This window comes from Lampetra planeri, chromosome 55, assembly GCF_965212315.1.
Source record: "Lampetra planeri chromosome 55, kcLamPlan1.2.h2, whole genome shotgun sequence".
Taxonomy (NCBI): Eukaryota; Metazoa; Chordata; class Hyperoartia; order Petromyzontiformes; family Petromyzontidae; genus Lampetra; species Lampetra planeri.
Genome location: NC_136161.1, coordinates 5,026,796 through 5,045,122, shown reverse-complemented (window position 1 = coordinate 5,045,122; position 18,327 = coordinate 5,026,796). Strand labels below are relative to the sequence as shown.

General features: G+C 49.0%; 1 protein-coding gene and 1 pseudogene across 5 annotated transcripts in view; one reads left to right on the top strand and one right to left on the bottom strand.

Moving 5' to 3' along the window:
* Window positions 1–5,508, bottom strand: part of LOC144735491 (uncharacterized) — a 35,043-nt pseudogene extending 29,535 nt beyond the window's left edge. Inside the window, exons 1-3 of the transcript XR_013588621.1 lie at window positions 2,794–5,508; window positions 744–2,657; window positions 259–435 (exon numbers count right to left, since the gene is read on the bottom strand). The product of XR_013588621.1 is annotated as an uncharacterized LOC144735491 (transcript). The remainder of the gene's footprint in view (window positions 1–258; window positions 436–743; window positions 2,658–2,793) is intronic.
* A 3,711-nt stretch (window positions 5,509–9,219) lies between these two features.
* On the top strand, window positions 9,220–17,967 carry LOC144735542 (uncharacterized). Of its 4 annotated transcripts, none has more exons than XM_078617968.1 (5): window positions 9,220–10,119; window positions 11,932–12,037; window positions 13,984–14,064; window positions 15,056–15,187; window positions 16,605–17,967. In XM_078617968.1, the coding sequence occupies exons 2-5, from the start codon at window positions 11,932–11,934 to the stop codon at window positions 17,807–17,809; spliced, it is 1,524 nt and encodes a 507-aa protein (XP_078474094.1). In that variant the 5' UTR covers window positions 9,220–10,119; the 3' UTR covers window positions 17,810–17,967. The 4 variants fall into 4 exon arrangements, with proteins under 4 accessions (XP_078474094.1, XP_078474095.1, XP_078474092.1 ...); XM_078617969.1 differs by having other exon boundaries at window positions 11,928–12,037; window positions 16,608–17,967; XM_078617966.1 differs by having other exon boundaries at window positions 9,221–10,119; window positions 11,928–12,037.
* Window positions 17,968–18,327: the final 360 nt, after the last annotated feature.

The window sequence follows — 18,327 nt, the reverse complement described above, 5'->3', positions numbered from 1 at the left end:
GCAGACCGACCTTCAACATTGGCATTTAGCCCGTGAACTTATTGCAATGTTAATCCATGGGCAGTGTTATTCTATGGGTGCAATGGTATTCTATGGACACGTTAGTTGAATAGAATGCTGCTGAATGGAGTACAAAATAATATAATACCTTAACCTCATTACATGACTCCCAATAGGATATATGATCCATGGTAAAACAAGCCAATTTTTTTTAAATATATAGACGTAAATTTGCCTCTCAAAGGGGCGGGAACTCGCCTTGACCAATGTCCTCCTCCAGCAACTTGACGACGATGAATTTCTGAACGTCTTCCGACCACACCTCCACCTTGACCAGCTTCTTCTTCGTCGCGGTCACGCAGCCGCGGGCTTCTCCCGCCTCCTTCCCCGGTCGCCCAGCGGCTTCATCAACCTCGGGAACGTTGCCATCTGCAGCTGCGATTTAAGAAGATGTAGCAGAGAGCTCAGCGAAGTAACTTACGTGGACATTTTATATCAGCCAAATACGATAAACGCATGACTTCGATTCTAAACGGAGAAAAATCCACGCGACCACGGGGGAGACAGAGAGAGAGACGCAGACTCCAAATACACAGCAGCAGGCGTCAGGGTGAGGATCGAACCCACGACGTCCTGTACACCAAGCGAGAGAGTCAACATCTCCCTGAGCCAGCGTGCCGTTCGGTGCCGTGGCGCTGATGTGGCGATATTGTGATAATCGGCGACGTTTTAGGGGGTCTCACCCGCATCGGCCTCTTTACGTTTCGCCGTCGAGTCGGCGCACTCACCAGGACTCGGATGTTCTTCGCGCTCTTGTTTGATGGTCGGAAACGTGATTCGTGAATCCATCTGTAGATAAAAAAATGATGTTTTCGACATCCACGTAAATTTGTGTACAAAGACAACAAAAGACCCACCCTGTTAGGACAAGTGGCTGTCCCGTAGCGAGCAGCAGCGCCGATGAAGGTCGGCACTGTGGCTCACGAGGGGGTGGGTGGCCAGCACGATGCCCGGCCACCTTTGACTCCCTGAGTGACGATGTTTAATGCGCACACCACACCAGGTACTCATTTGAGGCTGAGTTGACCTAGGGGTGGACCATGGCCTGTTCAGATATTCATCACCGGTGTTGGCCCTGAGCCGGAAACGAACTCGGGTCGCAGGGTTCGTAGCACAGCGCTGCACTACTGCTCCTCAAAGACAAAGATCCCCCATAGAGCCTTAACAGACTATTGGGGCAAGTGCCTATGAAGGCCGGCACAGCACACGAGGGGGTGGGTGCCCAGCACCAAGCCCGGCCACCTTTGTCTCCCCCAGTGGCGATATTTACTCCGTAAACCGCACCACGTACTCATTTTAGGCTGAGTCGAACTAGGGGAGGGCCAGGACCGGTCCAGATAGTCGTCACCGGTGTTGGCCGTGAGCGGGAATCGAATCCGGATCGCCGGGTTCGTAGCGCAGAATATTTATACTCCGATTAGCATGGTTGGCTACGTACGGTACGAAAGAAGTTGAACGTACATACACTACACTATACACTACAATATCTAGACTATACACTATACTATACACTACGATACACGACTATACACTGCGCCACTATCCTTAATTGAAAACTAATTTCTGTATAACTGCTTCTTCTGTTGTGTTTAGTTTGCTGTCCTTCCCCCAAACTTCCCATAAGCGCGGTTGGCTACGTACGGTGAGAAAGAAGTTCAACGTACATACACTGCACTACAATACACTATAGACTACACTATACACACTACGCTATACACTGCATACTACACAATATACAATACACACTACACGATACACTACGATACACTAAGCTACACGCTACACACTACATTACTATACACTACTCTACACTAAGCTACACACTACACTATTCACTACAATACACTAAGCTACACGCTACATTACTATACACTACACTAATATACACTAAGCTACACACTACACTATACACTAATATACACTAAGCTACACACTACACTACTATACACTAAGCTACACACTACACTACTATACACTACTCGACACTAAGCTACACATCACACTTTACACTACTATACACTACTATACACTACGCTACACACTACACTATTCACTACAATACACTAAGCTACACGCTACACTACTATACACTACTATACACTACACTAATATACACTAAGCTACACACTACACTACTATACACTAAGCTACACGCTACACTACTATACACTACTATACACTACACTAATATACACTAAGCTACACACTACACTATACACTACTATACACTAAGCTACACACTACACTATTCACTACAATACACTAAGCTACACGCTACACTACTCTACACTAAGCTACACACTACACTATACACTAAACTACACACTACACTACTATACACTACTCGACACTAAGCTACACATCACACTTTATACTACTATACACTACTCTACACTAAGCTACACACTACACTATACACTAGTCTACACTACGCTATACACTACTATACACACTACACAACGGTACACGACACTCCTATACACTACACCACTATACCAAGCTGAAAACTAATATCCGTAGAACTGCTTCTTGTTGTTGTTGTTGTGGTGTTTAGTTTGTTGTCCTTCCCCCGGCACCTCCGATTGGCCACGGGTTGCCTACGTACGGTGCGAAAAAAGTCCAACGTAACAGCACACACAAACAAGATCGGCACAAGTATCGATTACAGCTGTCAATGACGACAACAGGCTACGGTGACAATAGCCAACAGAGTCCTGGATGTCCATTGGTTACCTCACTTGTTGTCTTTGCCGTATCTCTGTCGATATTCAGTGTAGCTAGCTGCCTCTCTGTCCGTCTCTCTGTGGCCACGTGTGTCTCTCTCTCTATCCTTGTTTCTGTATCTTTGTCTCTGTATCTTTGTCTCTCTGTCTGTCTCTATGTCTCTCTGTCTGTCTATGGCCACGTGTCTCTATCCCTGTTGTTGTATCTTTGTCTCTTGTCTGTCTCTCTGCCTGTCTCTCTATGGCCACGTGTGTCTCTCTCTATCCTTGTTTCTGTATCTTTGTATCTCTGTCTGTCTCTATGTCTCTCTGTCTCTCTATGGCCACGGGTATCTCTATCTTTGTTTTTGTATCTTTGTCTCTGTGTCTGTCTCTCTGTCTGTCTCTCTATCTCCACGTGTATCTTTCTATGGCCACGTGTCTCTCTATCCCTGTTTTTGTATCTTTGTCTCTGTGTCTGTCTCTTGTTTCTATGTCTCTTTCTCTATGTCCAAGTGTGTCTCTGTCTATCACGGAATGTATCTATCCTTGTTTCTGTCTTTGTCTCTATCTGTCTCTGTATCTGCACGTGTATCTCTCTATGGCCACGTGTCTCTCTATCCCTGTTTTTGTATCTTTGTCTCTGTGTCTGTCTCTTGTCTCTCTGTCTCTCTCTCTCTATGTCCACGTGTGTCTCTGTCTATCACGGAATGTATCTATCCTTGTTTCTGTGTCTTTGTCTCGATGTCTGTCTCTGTATCTATGTCGGTATCTGTGTTTTTTAGCACTGTACGTCTCTCTCTGTGTTAATCTTTGTCTATGTGTGTCTCTGCAGCTTCGTCTGTCTATCTCCCCTGTATCTTTGCCTCTGTGTCTCTGTGTGTCTCTGTCTTTCTTAGCACTTTACGTCTTGTCTGTGTATCTGTAGCTTCGTCTTCTGTCTATCTCCCCCTGTCTCTTTGTTTCGGCCTTTGTATCTCTGTGTCTCTTTGATCCGAGTTACGTCTAAGCCCCTTGCTATGTCTGTGTATATCTCTCTCTGTGTATCTATCTCTGGGTCTGTCTGTGTATGTCTCTCTCTGTGTATCTGTCTCTGGGTCTGTCTATGTCTCTCTCTGTATCTATCTCTGGGTCTGTCTGTGTATGTCTCTCTCTGTGTATCTGTCTCTGTGTATATCTGTCTCTGTGTCTGTCTGTGTATGTCTCTGTCTGTGTATGTCTCTCTCTGTGTATCTGTCTCTGGGTATATCTCTCTGTGTATCTGTCTCTGTGTCTGTCTGTGTATATCTCTCTCTGTGTATCTGTCTCTGGGTCTGTCTATGTCTCTCTCTGTGTATCTATCTCTGGGTATGTCTGTGTATATCTATATCTGTGTATCTGTCTCTGTCTGTCTGTGTATATCTCTCTGTGTATCTGTCTCTGGGTCTGTCTGTGTATGTCTCTGTCTGTGTATCTGTCTCTGGGTCTGTGTATATCTGTCTCTGTGTCTGTCTGTGTATGTCTCTGTCTGTGTATCTGTCTCTGGGTCTGTCTGTGTATGTCTCTCTCTGTGTATCTGTCTCTGGGTCTGTCTGTCTGTGGATATTTATCGCTGTCTCTCCGTGCCCCTATCTCTCCATTTATAAATGTTTGTCTCCGTGTCTCGATGTCTCTGGGTCTCTGTCTTCCTCCGCGTCTATCTAAATCTCTCAAGTCTCTGTCCGTCTCTGACTATCTCTGTATCTTTATCTGTGTGAATCTGTGTATATCTCCCTGTGTCTGTGTCTCTCAATGTATATTTGTCTCTGTGTCTCCGTATCTCTGTGGCTGTGTGTCTCTCTCTCTCTCTTCGTATCTCTCTGTGTATCTCGGCTCTGTCTCTGTATTTGTCTCTCTGTCTATTTCTACCTGCCTCTGTTTCTGTCTGCGTTTCAGCGTGATTCTCTCTTTCTGTCTCTCTCAGTCGTTCTGTCTCTCTCGGTCTCTCTCTGTCTCTGTCTTTGTCTCCGTGTCCCCACGGCCGCTGTCTCTGTGTCTCTCTGTCTCAGTGTCCCCACGGTCTCTGTGTCTCGCTGTCCCTCTGTCTTTGTCTCCGTGTCTCTCTGTCTGTGTCTTTGTCTCCGTGTCCCCACGGCCGCTGTCTCTGTGTCTCTCTGTCTCAGTGTCCCCACGGTCTCTGTGTCTCGCTGTCCCTCTGTCTTTGTCTCCGTGTCTCTCTGTCTGTGTCTTTGTCTCCGTGTCCCCACGGCCGCTGTCTCTCCGTGTCTCTCTGTCTCCGCTGTGTGGTGACCCCCCCCCACTCAACACATTCACCCCGCAGCGAGCAACAAGATGCGGCACAAGGGAGGTCACAGGCGACGAGGGGATGCGGAGAGTTTTCTGTCTATCTGTGTCTCTCTCTCTGTGTCTCTGTCTGTGTGTCTCTCTGTCTGTCTGTCTGTGTCTCTCTCTCTGTCTGTCTGTGTCTCTCTGTCTGTGTCTGTCTCTCTCTGTCTGTCTGTATCTCTCTGTCTGTTTGTCTCTCTCTCTGTCTGTCTGTGTCTGTCTGTGTCTCTCTCTGTGTCTGTGTCTTTGTCTCCATCTCTCTCTGTCTCCGTGTCCCCACGACTGCTGTTTCCGTGTCTCTCGGTCTTTCTCTCTGTACACGTTAGAGTGTGTGTACGTGTACATGTGTGTGTGTGTACGTGTACCGCGTGTGTGTATGTGTGTACGTGTGTGTGTATATGTGTACCGCGTGTGTGTATATGTATGTGTGTATGTGTACCGTGTGTGTATGTGTATTTATGTGTGTACGTGTGTGTGTGTACGTGTATGTGTACATGTATGTGTGTATGTGTATCGCGTGTGTATGTGTATGTATGTGTGTACGTGTATGTGTGTGTGTACGTGTATGTGTGTGTACGTGTATGTGTACCGCGTGTGTATGTGTACGTGTACGTGTGTATGTGTGTATATATATGTGTGTAGGGGGGAGCTGTAGTGTAGCGGTTAGCGCTACGCTGCGCTATGAACCTAGCGACCGGGTTCGATTCCTGCTCACGGCCAACACCAGTGACGATTATCTTAACCGGTTATGGGCCTCCCCATAGGTCGACTCAGCCTGAAATGAGTACCTGGTGTGGTGTGTAAACATCGCCACTGGGAGACAAACGGTCGGGCGTGGTGCTGGCCACCCACCCCCTCGTGTACCGTTCCGGCCTTTATAGGTGCTTGCTAACAGCACTTGCCCCTACAGTCTGTTAAGGCTATACGGGGGATCTTTGTCTTTTATCTTTTTTATATATGTGGACTGTGTGTGTGTGCGTGTGTGTGCGTGTAAGTGTGTATGTGTGTATGTATACCGTCTATGTGTAGGGGTGTTACAGGAGGGTAAACAAACACACAGGGGTGTCTGCACCAGAGGTCGCAACCGGGTACCCGATACCCGTACCCTACCCGATACCCGGCTACCCGTACCCGGCCGGGTACGGGTACCCGTTTGCGACCCTGGTGCGGCCGGGTACGGGTAAGGAATCAAAACCCGTTTGCGACCTCTGGTCTGCACCCACACACAGAGGGGTGTCTACATCAACGTCCGCATCGGTTAACCCTGGGGGGCTGTGGGTGGCGCTGGGATCCCCCACAGCCCCACCCCTCGTGGGGCGATTGGTATAAAAGGCGGGGAGCCGGAGGGCTCGGGGTCCAGTGTGTAAGCTTCGACCAGTGAAGACTGAAGACCTGCAGAATAGGCCCTGGAACTCCCCTGGCTGGCCGTACTTGTCAAAATCGAGCAGGGCAAGCCAGAGGCGCGGCGCTAAGAACCTCAGAGCCGACGCTCTTGTAAGAGCCGGTCTGATGGTTAAGTGACGTGATCCGTGCTTAACCAGGGCCGGATCAGTTAGCCTCCCCTAGCACCCTAGTGGAGGAACTGGGGCCAGATTAGTTGGGGATAGCGCTAGGGGGATATCCCTGTTAAGTCCGGGTGAAGGGGCCGTTACCCCTTCAAGTGTTATATACATGGCCTGTAACTGACGAAGTTGAATAAATAAGTGTGCCTCCGATTACATCGTCTCCGTCCCATTTGAACCCACTACATATGTAATGAGCGACTTCCACGACACGTCGTTTAGAGGGTACTTCTTTTATTACTCACACTGGGCACAAAACAGGCCAACACTTATTCTTCCTCATACGGAGTACAACACTCAATATTAACGGCTCTACTGGCCACACACAGCCCATCACTCGGCGTGGTCCCATCGGCCTCGCTCGGCTACACCGCTGGCTGGCGGCACGACGATGACGGAGATGGAAACCACGCAGGGGATCTTCCACGTGGCCGGACGACGGCGAGAGATGTCGGCGAGCAGCGACGCAGCCTGGACCCAAGACCCCACACGCGAGCCCCCAAGCTCTGGGTCCGCTCCCCCTTGTATCGCCCCAGCAGGGATGTCATTACATCTGTGTATTGTGTGTGTGTGTGCGTGCCCGTGTGCGCACGTGTCCGTGTGCGCACGTGCCTGTGTGCGCACGTGCCCGTGTGTGTGTGCCCGTGTGCGCCCGTGTGCGCACGTGTGTGTAAGTGTGTAAAACAACCCCCTTACCTCCTCGTGGTGCTGGACGTGGGGGGAGGGCCAATTTAGATTGACAATTCCCCTCGTGGTGTTTGTAGCCACCGCAGCGGCCAAGTGGGGGCTCTGGATGGGTGTGAGGGGCTGGTAACCCCTCCACCTTCAAATAAATTATATCGATACCACGGAAAAAATATCAAACGAAGCTTGTGCCAGAGGTCCCGGGGGGACAGGCGTCCATGACGTCTCCTGGCCAAACCCCATTTGGCGGAGTCAGGAGACTGAATCCTTACCCTCGGGGCTCCTCCAGAAACAGTACAAAGCCATTGCGAGTAGCCACGTGGAATATTCGAACACTTACTGCTGAGGAGAGGCTGCCACTCCTCTCTTGGGAGCTGGACCGGTACCGCCTGGATCTCTGGGGTACTCACGAGGTCCAGTAGACTGGCTCTGGCTCCTGCCACTATGAGGAGTGGACAGTCCTCTTCTCGGGGCAGGAAACTACCAAGCAACGGAGTGGCAGTGAGGTGTTGGAAGCTGTAAGCTCCAGGCTACTTTGGGCTCTCCTTCCCATCAACCTGAGACGAGGAGTGGTAGTCGTGGTTACTTATGCTGCCACCAAAGATGAACATCAGTGGAGGAATGCCGGCAAGGCCGATTAGTTAGATGTGTCTATTTGTTTGTGTTTCTCCCTTGTGATGGGACTTTGTAAGATGAATGTTGAGATTCATAAAGGCATGGGGTGACTGACCAATAAGGTCTGAATTGGTCTAATAATAAAGTAGGGCACTGATAAGGGGTTGACAGGTTTGCTACTATACTACTATACACGAACTATATACCGTGTCAACCCAGATGGTTTACCCCTTATTCTTGTCCAGGGAAATTTTATTTTCAGGTTCATACGGCGTACAGCCGTCTCAATACGGGCACAATAATGTTGTCTATTTGTTTGTGTTTCTCCCTTGTGATGGGGACTTGCAGGATAAACGTTGAGATTTATAAGGGCTTGGCAGGTATGGAGTGGTGAGTGTAGTGGTGATTGTACTAGTGGTAATTGTCTATTTGTTTGTGTTTCTCCCTTGTAATGGGGGCTTGCAGGATAAACGTTGAGATGTATAAGGGCATGGGGGTGACCAATAAAGTCTGAATTGGTCTGTAATCAAGTTCAAGTAAATTTATTAGGTATAGCCCTGTGAGCCATTCGGCTTGAATCGGGTGCAACCGCAACAAACAAAAACATGAACAAGAAAACATCTTAAAGTGACTATGTGACTAAATGCAAACTGAAAATCCTGGAAAAAAAACAGCAAAATTCCAGAAAAAAGCACTGTACACCAACGCTGTGTGCAAAAATCCCAGTGGGATGCAAGTCAAACAACAACAACCACAAGACAACTTAGATTAAGGCCATCAGTCTAACTCCGTACGACAACAAACAAACATGTCCAAACCAAAAAACGTTTCGAAATCACCAAAATAAAGCCATAAAAGCAATGCAACGGTGATCATAGGAACTGTGATCGAATTTTCACAATAAACGACACAAACAACATATACCACCGAACCCTGCAGCTATAATAAGGTAGGGCACTGATAAGGGGTTAACGACGGGTATGCCGCTGTATAAATATAAGATAGTTTTGTTGAAGGCTACCTGGGGTGCGGCTCAGTGGGCCCTAAGTGGTCAAAAATCTAAAATTGGTGGAGTCGTTCAGTTGTTAGTCGTATTTAATTAATTTACCGACCCAGCAGCATAACAAAAGGCGGCTTAATCCTAGCTGGCTTATCTACATATGCCATCTACATTACAAAGGCTCAGTTCCAGCAGCAGCACTGACCATCTCACAACTCCTCCTCTCCCGCGGCCCTTCCTGGCTCCTCCCCCCTTAACCAGTATATAAATTCGTACCTCTTAGGACTTCTCTCCACTTGATACAGATTTTTTTTTTGCTGTGACAGTTTCACCTGAAGACGGAAGCTTGTGTTGCCTCCGAAACGTCGTGATTTTATTGTTTTTATTTTAATTTCATTTTTACCTACGTGACTTTACCGAAAGGACTAAGAGTATATCTCAACCCCCCTCAAATCCCCCAACCTCTTGAGAGGAGTGGTGCAATGTGGCTGCGCATAGCCCCGCATCTTGTCGCCCGCGTCTGGAGTCGCTGAATGAGGACTGCCACTGACAAGACATTGTCTGTGTGGTGGGAGACACGGGGAGAGACACACGGGGAGAGAGACAGAGACACGGGGAGAGAGACACGGGGGGAGAGACAAGAGACACGGGGAAAGACAGACACGGGGAAAGACATACACGGGGAGAGAGACAGAGACACGGTGAGAGACAGAGACACGGGGAGAGACACAGACACGGGGAGAGAGACACGGGGGGAAAGACAGACTGAGACACGGGGAGAGAGACACGGGGAGAGAGACAGACACGGGGAGAGAGACACGGGGAGAGAGAGACACGGGGGGGATAGACAGAGACACGGGGAGAGACACAGACACGGGGAGAGAGACACGGGGGGGAGAGACAGAGACACGGGGAAAGAGACACGGGGAGAGAGACACGGGGAGAGACAGAGACACGGGGAGAGAGACAGAGACACGGGGAGAGACACAGAGACACGCTGAGAGATATACGGGGAGAGAGTCAAGAGACACGGGTAAATACAGACACGGGCAGAGAGACACGTGGAGAGAGACGGAGACACGGGGAGAGACACAGGGAAGGAGAGACAGACTGAGATACGGGGAGATAAAAACTGAGACACGGGGAGAGACGGGAAGAAAAACACAGACAACAACACCACCACCACCACGGGGTGAGTTCACAAAAGTCGTTACGTCTCCTTTGTGCGTCCCTGGAAGAGCAGCTGTGACGTCACTGACGTGGTGGATGAGTCACGTGATGGCGTCAGGTGGAGCGGAGTTGGTTGACGATGCCTCCCGAGGTCAATGGCGGATCCAGGATTTTCAGGTAGGGGGGGGCAACCCCTCACTGCAATGAAAAATGATAGAGGAGTTGTTAGTAAGTAAGGAGTTGTTAGCAAGTAAGGAGTTAATAAGTAAGGATTTGTTAGCAAGTAAGGAGTTAATAAGTAAGGATTTGTTAGCAAGTAAGGACTTGTTAGTAAGTAAGGATTTGTTAGTAAGGACTTGTTAGTAAGTAAGGAGTTGTTGGTAAATAAGGATTTGTTAGTAAGTAAGGACTTGCTAGTAAATAAGGAGTTAGTGAGTAAGGAGTTGTTAGTAAGTAAGGACTTGTCAGTAAGTAAGGAGTTGTTAGTAAGTAAGGAGTTGTCCCTTGCTTTTTATTCGATGCGTGTGCGGCGATGGCGCAGCCATCGATCAATGGTCGAATCCGAACCGCGTTGTGTGATCGACATCGTGCTCGCTGAAGGTGTTGATGATGCCTTCAGGGAAGTCGTTGTCCTGTATACGCAACTGTGCACAATTCTGTGAGTCACTTGTAACCGCTTTTCCGTTACTTATTGCCAATTATGGACTCAGACTGTTGTCCTATCATCTCAGAGTCCCTGGCACATTATCATATGCTACACATTGGCAGTGGGGGTCGCAAAAATGCCGATTTATTACTAATAAACCCGAATGATCCGATCGAAATTAGGGATTTCGATCGGATCATTTGGGGGGGCACGTGCCACCCCCCCTAAACACACAAAACATGTTCTAAAGAAATTGGTTTCAATGCAGTATCGTAGTGTAGTGTATCGTTGTATAGTGTAGTAGTTAAGTGTAGTGTGTATTGTAGTGTAAGGTGTCGGATGGTTTGCCAGAAAATCTTTGAGGCTGCCCGGTAGTCCCTCTCCATTGCCTCACCAAACTCCCCCCACGGCCAGGCTTTCGCTTCAGCGACTGCTACCGCTACCGCCCTATTGGCAAGCCGGTACCTCTCAATCGAGTCGGAAGACCTTTTTCCGAGTACAACTCGGAAAGCCTCCTTCTTCAACTTGACAGCTTCCCTCACCACTGGTGTCTACAGGCACCAACTGCCTTCAGGCCACAGCTTTTCGCAGCTGCATCCACAAGCGAGGTCCTGAACATCATCCACTTGGACTTAATGTCCACGACCTCCCCTGGAGTGCAGGAGAAGTTTTCCCGGAGGTGGCAGTTGAAATCTTTCTGCACTAGGTCTTCCGCCAGACGTTACCAGAAAACCCACACTATTCGTTTGGGCCTTCCACGTCTATCTGGTCGGTGCCTCAAGTGTCGGATCATCTGCATATGATAAATACGAAAGATGCTAGCTGGGTAGACTCGTTTCTTGCACGAGCGATACAGTAACACGCCCTCAAATACACGTTCTCGTGATGGCGGGGCGGTGATTTGACTCTTTTTCCACCCCGTGTGTGTAGCGAAAGTACGAGTCACGAGTGTAAGTATGAATCGGGGATCGGTCACGTATGAGCGGTCCGCGTACTCTGAGCCCGTGTACTCTTGAAGACCTTACTGTGTTTTTTTTTCAATTAATCTGTAATCGTGGAATGCTTTGATGTTATCCGCCAGTCCGGGTCACCCCCACCCCTCCCTTCACAAAGAGTTTCTGAGCTGTCGGGCGCTTCACTCGGCGGGAAATCAACTTGCGCGTGTTTCTTTGCGCGCTCCTCAGGTAGATGGACACAAATGCGGCATTGCCGTTCATCAAACAAGAAAATGAAGAGAATCCAAATCCAGCGTTGGGCGCCGACCCGACGGTGAAGTGTGAAGGTGCCGATGCCGGTGAGGTTTGAGATGGAAGTCTACCTTGGACAGATTTGGTCACCTTGGCAGTACTCTGCACTCCAATCGTGTTTTTTTTTGCGTATTGTGTTTGTGTGTTTGTTGTTGTAACATTCTGACCTCTGTGCCCCTATTGGACATCTGTTAAAAATTTCAATTATAAAGAGCTTAATTGCTCATCAGTTTCATCCAGCATGAATAAATATTCTGATTCTGATGTCGGGGCCGCCGCAGTGGTTCGGAGATGTTAACTATCTCGCCTGGTATCCAGGAGGTTGTGGGCTCGATCCCTACCCTGACGCCTGCTGTATATTTGTAATGTTCTGATCCTTTGACCCTACTGGACATCTGTGAAAAAGAGCTTTATCGCTCATCGGATTCCTTCTGCAATATAAATACAAGATTCTGATTCTGGGGTCAATGTCACCCCAATTCTTGTCCACATCATGGAAGCTAAGTAGAGTTGACTCTGTATAAGTGCTTGGATGGGCGACCACCCATGCATCGCGCCACAGTGGGTAAGAGATGTTAACTCCGTCTCCTGGTATACAGGAGTTCGTGGGTTTGATCCCGACCCTGATACCTGCTGTATATTTCCAGTTTGCTTGTTCTCTCTCTCTCCCCTCGTGGTCGTATGGATTTGTCTCCGGGTCCCCCCTCTAGATTAAGAATCAACATCACACGTTTAGAGTATTTGACTGCTATACATTTCCACATGATAAGCCACTTCGTTGATCTATCATTTGTGATGGCCAGGTTACTTATGAAAAAGAGCTACATGGCTCAGTGGGCCGTACTTGGTGAAATCAAAAGTAGTTTACTAAATGTTTCTGCTTCTTTAAACAAAACACATGAATGTCAGCTATTCAATTCTTGGGTTTGATGCACCTCTGATGAGCACAGTTGGCTACATGCGGTGCAAAAGAAGTTCTACATTTGTACAAGATAAAGTGATGAGAGATAAAGTTACGATAGATAAAGTGATGAGAGATAAAGTGATGAGAGATAAAGTTACGATAGATAAAGTGATGAGAGATAAAGTGACGAGAGATAAAGTGATGAGAAATAAAGTAAAAAGCTAATGTAAGGTAAGTCCATTTATATATGTTGAACTTCTTTCGCACCGTACGTAGTCAACTATGCTAATCGGAGGTGCTATTATTGAATACTTTAATGTTCATTCTTTTATTTACTTTATGTTTATTATAAACAATTGTATTAGTTTTTGTGTTGTGATACTGTTCAGGTGTTGAATCGCTTATTTACGTACATTCAGGGTTTTCGTTAGCCACTAACATTGTGCGCGAAATGTGCTCTTCACAAGCAATCTTCGGAACTTATTCCTTCGTCGTCGCGGACAAGGAGGGAATACCGTACTAGGGTTTAGGTTTTTATCTCGGGCAGATTCGCAAAGACGCAACTCGTTCGCTACATGTCCACACAGCTGTGATCTGCCGAGAAAACCACGGCGCTCCGTCAGCCGCTTCAGAGCAGCGGCTGGTCGCTGCTGCACCACGCCTCTTCCACAAGTGGAGAATCAAAGACAACTCCACACAGTGTGACTGCATTCCTGTCAACCCCTTATCAGTGCCCTACATTATTACAGACCAATTCAGACCTTATTGGTCACACCGTGCCCTTATGAATCTCAACGTTCATCCTACAAAGTCACATCACAAGGGAGAAACACAAATAAATAGAGAAAAAAAAAGTTTGCCCGTATTTAAACGGCTCTACGCCGTATCGACCTGAAAACTCAATTTCCCTGTACAAAAATACAGATAAACCATATGCGTTGACAGGTAATGCGACTGCAGCTCCCTAAGCTATCGCGTGGCTCACAGACTTAAACTCCTTAGACGTGTGATTTGGGCACAGACTTGCCACACGCGAGAGAGATGTCGGCAGTTTTTGTCTGTGAACATACGAACGTGTGTCGGGCGCAGTTGCCAAGCGAGGACCTCGCGGGAGCCCGGGGAGCGGCGACAAGTTGGCCGTAATGGTAAAAACCGAAGTGGAGGAAAATGGTAAGGCCCCCACCTTGCCCCGCACCTCCGATTAGAAAGGTTGGCTACTTATCATGCAAAAGCAGTTCACGGTGGCTTAGGAGATATTAGCTACCTTGCCTGATATACAGGAGATGGTGGGTTCGATCCCCGACCCTCATGCCTGCTGTATATTCGGAGTTCGCGTGTCTCTGCCTCTCTCTCCCCATGGTCGCGTGGATTTTTCTTCGCATCCTCCGGTTCTTCCCTCCACATTTAGAAATGTGCATTTACAGCATTTGGCTGCTGCTATACATTTCCACGTGATGATGATGATGATAAGCCCACTTCGTTGAGCTATAATTTGTGCTAGCCTGTTCAAATAAACGTTATTTTTTAATGGTAATGATTTTTGTAAGTTAGACAGGCATTGGCACAGAAAATAAAACAAAAACTTCTTCGATGCCTTTACAAGGCTTAGGCCTAGTCAATAATTGATGGGGTATGGGATAGGCTTAGTTACTAGTCAATTAGGGATGGGGTACACCTCGTTACGAGATGATTAAGGATGGGGTAGGGCTAATACTAGCCACTAGTTGATTAGGTATGGCCTAGGCTTAGTTACTTGTCACTCGTTGATTGGGTATGGGGTATGCCTAGTACTAGTCATCACGTGTTTAGAGTATTTGGCTGCTACGATACATTTCCACGTGATGATGATCAGCCCACTTCGTTGAGCTTTAATTTGTGGTAGCCAGGTCACTTCTGAAAAAGAGCTACACAGCTCAGTGGGCTTTACCTGGAAAAATAAGAAACATACACACGTACGTACAAACCCCATGGACTCAACTCCTGCAGGCAGGCAGCCAGTCCCACAATCCGGATGTGGAGTGGCAATCTGCAAGCTGGACTCTACCCATCCTCATTTCGTCTAACAACCAGATAGACGGTGTTATAGTAGTTGTGTTTCTTTTAGACCCTCCGATCCTTCCACCCGTCCGAGACCGTTTGCGTGCGTTTTTCGAAATCGTAGCTCCGGATACGAACATCACTGAAGGTGAAGGAGCTGGCGAGGTGGCAGAGCACGAGGCAGTGGAATCCCGCGGGTATCTGGCCACGCCGGTCCAGAACTTCATCGAGGTGGAGTTGTCAGAGGAGGACGCGGGTGAGCCGTCACCCTTTGGTCACGTCTTATCTTATTTGGGGGATGCCACAGTGGCTAGGAGATGTTAACTACCTCGCCTGGTATACAGGAGGTCGTGGGTTCGATCCCAACCCTGACGCCGACTCTATATTTGGAGTCTGCCTGTCTCAATTCCGTTGGTTGCGTGGATTTTTCTCCGGGTCCTCCGGTTTTTCACTCCACATTTGAAATCAATGTCACGCATTCAGAGTATTTGGCTGCTCCTATACATTTCCACATGATAAGCCACATCCTATAGCTTTAATTTGTGATAGGTCGCTTCTGAAACAAAGCTATATATGTCATTGAGGCGTTACCTGCTAAAATAAAAGAGGAAGAAGTTATTTTATATTAATAAAAACGGCTTAGCTCAAGTCGCTCTATAACATAGTTTAAAAGTGGTAACATTGTTTGTAACGATATGATACACGAGTATAATATTAACACTGAGTTGTACTCTATCATAAACTTTCGTATGTTTTTTTTCATATCCTTAGAAAGCGCTTTACATAGTTTAAAAGTGGTAACAAAAACCGAGTGGTTTAGATGGCAGAGGAAGTGCAAGGGCCGAGGAATGAGTGACCGTAACAGAGGGCACGTGGGGGTCATGAAAAGGGCTACGGGGAGGGACGGGAAGGAGTGGAGGGGCAAGGGGAGGGAAGAGGAAGGCAATGGGCGATGGAGAAGAGGTGAGGCTTTGAGAGAGGAACGGAAGGAGGTTAAGGAGGGGGACTGCTTCATTTACATGGGTAGTGTTGAGTCAATAGGCAGTGGTGGGTGTATGGGTAGTGTTGAGTCTGGGGGCAGTGTTGAGTCGATGGCCAGTGTTGAGTCTATGGGCATTGTTGAATCTATAGGCAGTGTTGACTCTATGGGCAGTGTGAGTCTATGGGCAATGTTGAGTGTATGGGCAGTCTTGAGTCTACGGGCGGTGTTGAGCCTACGGGTGGTGTTGAGTTGACGGGCGGTGTTGAGTCTATGGGCGGTGTTGAGTCTAGGGCAGTATTGAGTCTATGGGCAGTGTTAAGTCTATGGGTAGTGTTGAGTCTATGGGAAGTGTTGAGTCTTGGGCGGTGTTGAGTCTACTGGCGGTGTTGAGTCTACGGGCAGTGTTAAGTCTATGGGCAGTATTAAGTCTATGGTGCAGTGCTGAGTCTAATGGGGAAGTGCTGCTCATATACAGGGGAAGTTGATTCCAGTGGGGTGCAAGGTGGGAGATAGATGAGAACGAGTTTGGACACATTTTGCAATGAAGAAAATGCTTACAAGCAAAACATATATTTAATGCAAACCTCAAATGTCACTGGAACCGTTTCTGGCTTCTCATCACCATATTTACTTTGCGTCAGTTTAACCGAAGTGTGCATTTGATTTTTTTAAATATATTTTAAACGTGCAGCAGATGAAGCGAGAGAAACGGAACTCCTGTGCGACGAGTGCGGGAAGGGCAGAGGATTCGAAATAATGAAGACAGACAAAGTGCAACGCAGCAGCAGCATCGGCAAGACGCAGGGAACCTGCAAGCGGTGCGGGAAGCCGATGGAAGGCGCTGTGCCGTGCACGGTGGCGGTCACCGCCGATGAGAGGAAGCTCGCGTGCAAGGAGTGCGGGAAGGGCTTTGCAACGCGCTCCACTTTGAACGCGCATTTCCGAATACACACGGGCGAGTGGCCGCACGTGTGCACGGAGTGCGGCAAGGGGTTCGCGACGCGCTCCAGCCTGGAGACGCACACGAGGACGCACACGGGCGAGCGTCCCCACGTGTGCGCTGAGTGCGGCAAGGCGTTCGCGCAGCGCTACCACCTGGAGGCACACTCGGTGTCGCACACCGGCGAGAAGCCACACGTGTGCGAGGAGTGCGGCAAGGGGTTCACTCGCTTCTACGACTTAAAGGTTCACTTCAGGACGCACACGGGCGAGAAGCCACATGCGTGCAAGGAGTGCGGCAGGGGATTCGCGCACCGCTCCAGCCTGGAGGCGCACGCCGTGTCGCATACGGGCGAGTGGCCGCACGTCTGCGGGGAGTGCGGGAAGGGCTTCGCGCAGCGCTACAACCTGGAGAAACACGCTAAGACGCACACTGGCGAGCGGCCGCACGCCTGCGTCGAGTGCGGCAAGGCGTTCGCGCACCGCTCCGACCTGGAGAGGCACAGGAGGACCCACACGGGCGAGAAGCCGCATGCGTGCGCCGAGTGTGGCAAGCGCTTCGCGAGGCGCTCCCACCTGGAGGTGCACTCCATATCGCACACCGGTGAGTGGCCGCACGCGTGCGGCGAGTGCGGCAAGGGCTTCGCGCACCGCTCCGACCTAGAGGTGCACGCGAGGACACATACGGGTGAGAGGCCGCATGCGTGCGCCGAGTGCGGTCGGGGCTTCGCCCGGCGTTCCCACCTGGAGGCGCACTCAGCGTCACACGCGGGCGAGTGGCCGCACGTGTGCGGGGAGTGTGGCAAGGGCTTCGAGCACCGCTTTTCTTTGGAGAAGCACGCGCGGACGCACACGGGCGAGAAGCCACACGTGTGCGCCGAGTGCGGCAAGGGCTTTTCACAGAGCGGCCACTTGAAGCGACATTCTAGGACGCACGCTGCCGAGTGGAAATCTTGAATCGAAGCAATTTTTTTTTACTTCCCCTTTTTCCTCCCCCATTTGGCTTCGAGCGATGTTTTTTTTCGTTTTGGCTAAATACGCTCGCCCGTCGTATATATAGTAGCCGTAGTGTGAAGTTGTATTAGGGATAAAACAAATAAACTGAAAAAAGTGTCGCATTTCTACGCGTAAATGGATGTACAGGAAAAACCTTGCCCAAACCCGGGCTATATAGAACGCGTGGTTCGGCTATGCACGGTTTTACCTCATGAGGTCTCTTTTCCTGGATACAGGGGGCGATGTTTAGGCTGCTAAGGTTCTTGTCTCCGTGTCGGAAAGTAGTGCTGTGAGAGTGCCGCATTCGTTGGAAGTTGTGAATGAATCGACCGTCCTTCACGAGCCTCCTCCATAGCGGCCGATCTTGACACTGCTGTTACCTGTCATCGGCAAGTCCACTCAGCTCCACTTCCTCCCCTGTCGCATCAGCTCCATCTCTTCTCCAGCCCTTGCCACTCAACCACTCACTCACCCACTCA

Coding starts and splice junctions, on each gene's coding strand:
- LOC144735542 (XM_078617968.1), top strand. CDS start 11,932: ATGGACACAAATGCGGCATTGCCGTTCATCAAACAAGAAAATGAAGAG. Junction 12,038..13,983: donor GTGTGAAGGTGCCGATGCCG/GTGAGGTTTGAG, acceptor TGTCGGGCGCAG/TTGCCAAGCGAGGACCTCGC. Junction 14,065..15,055: donor AACCGAAGTGGAGGAAAATG/GTAAGGCCCCCA, acceptor TCGAAATCGTAG/CTCCGGATACGAACATCACT.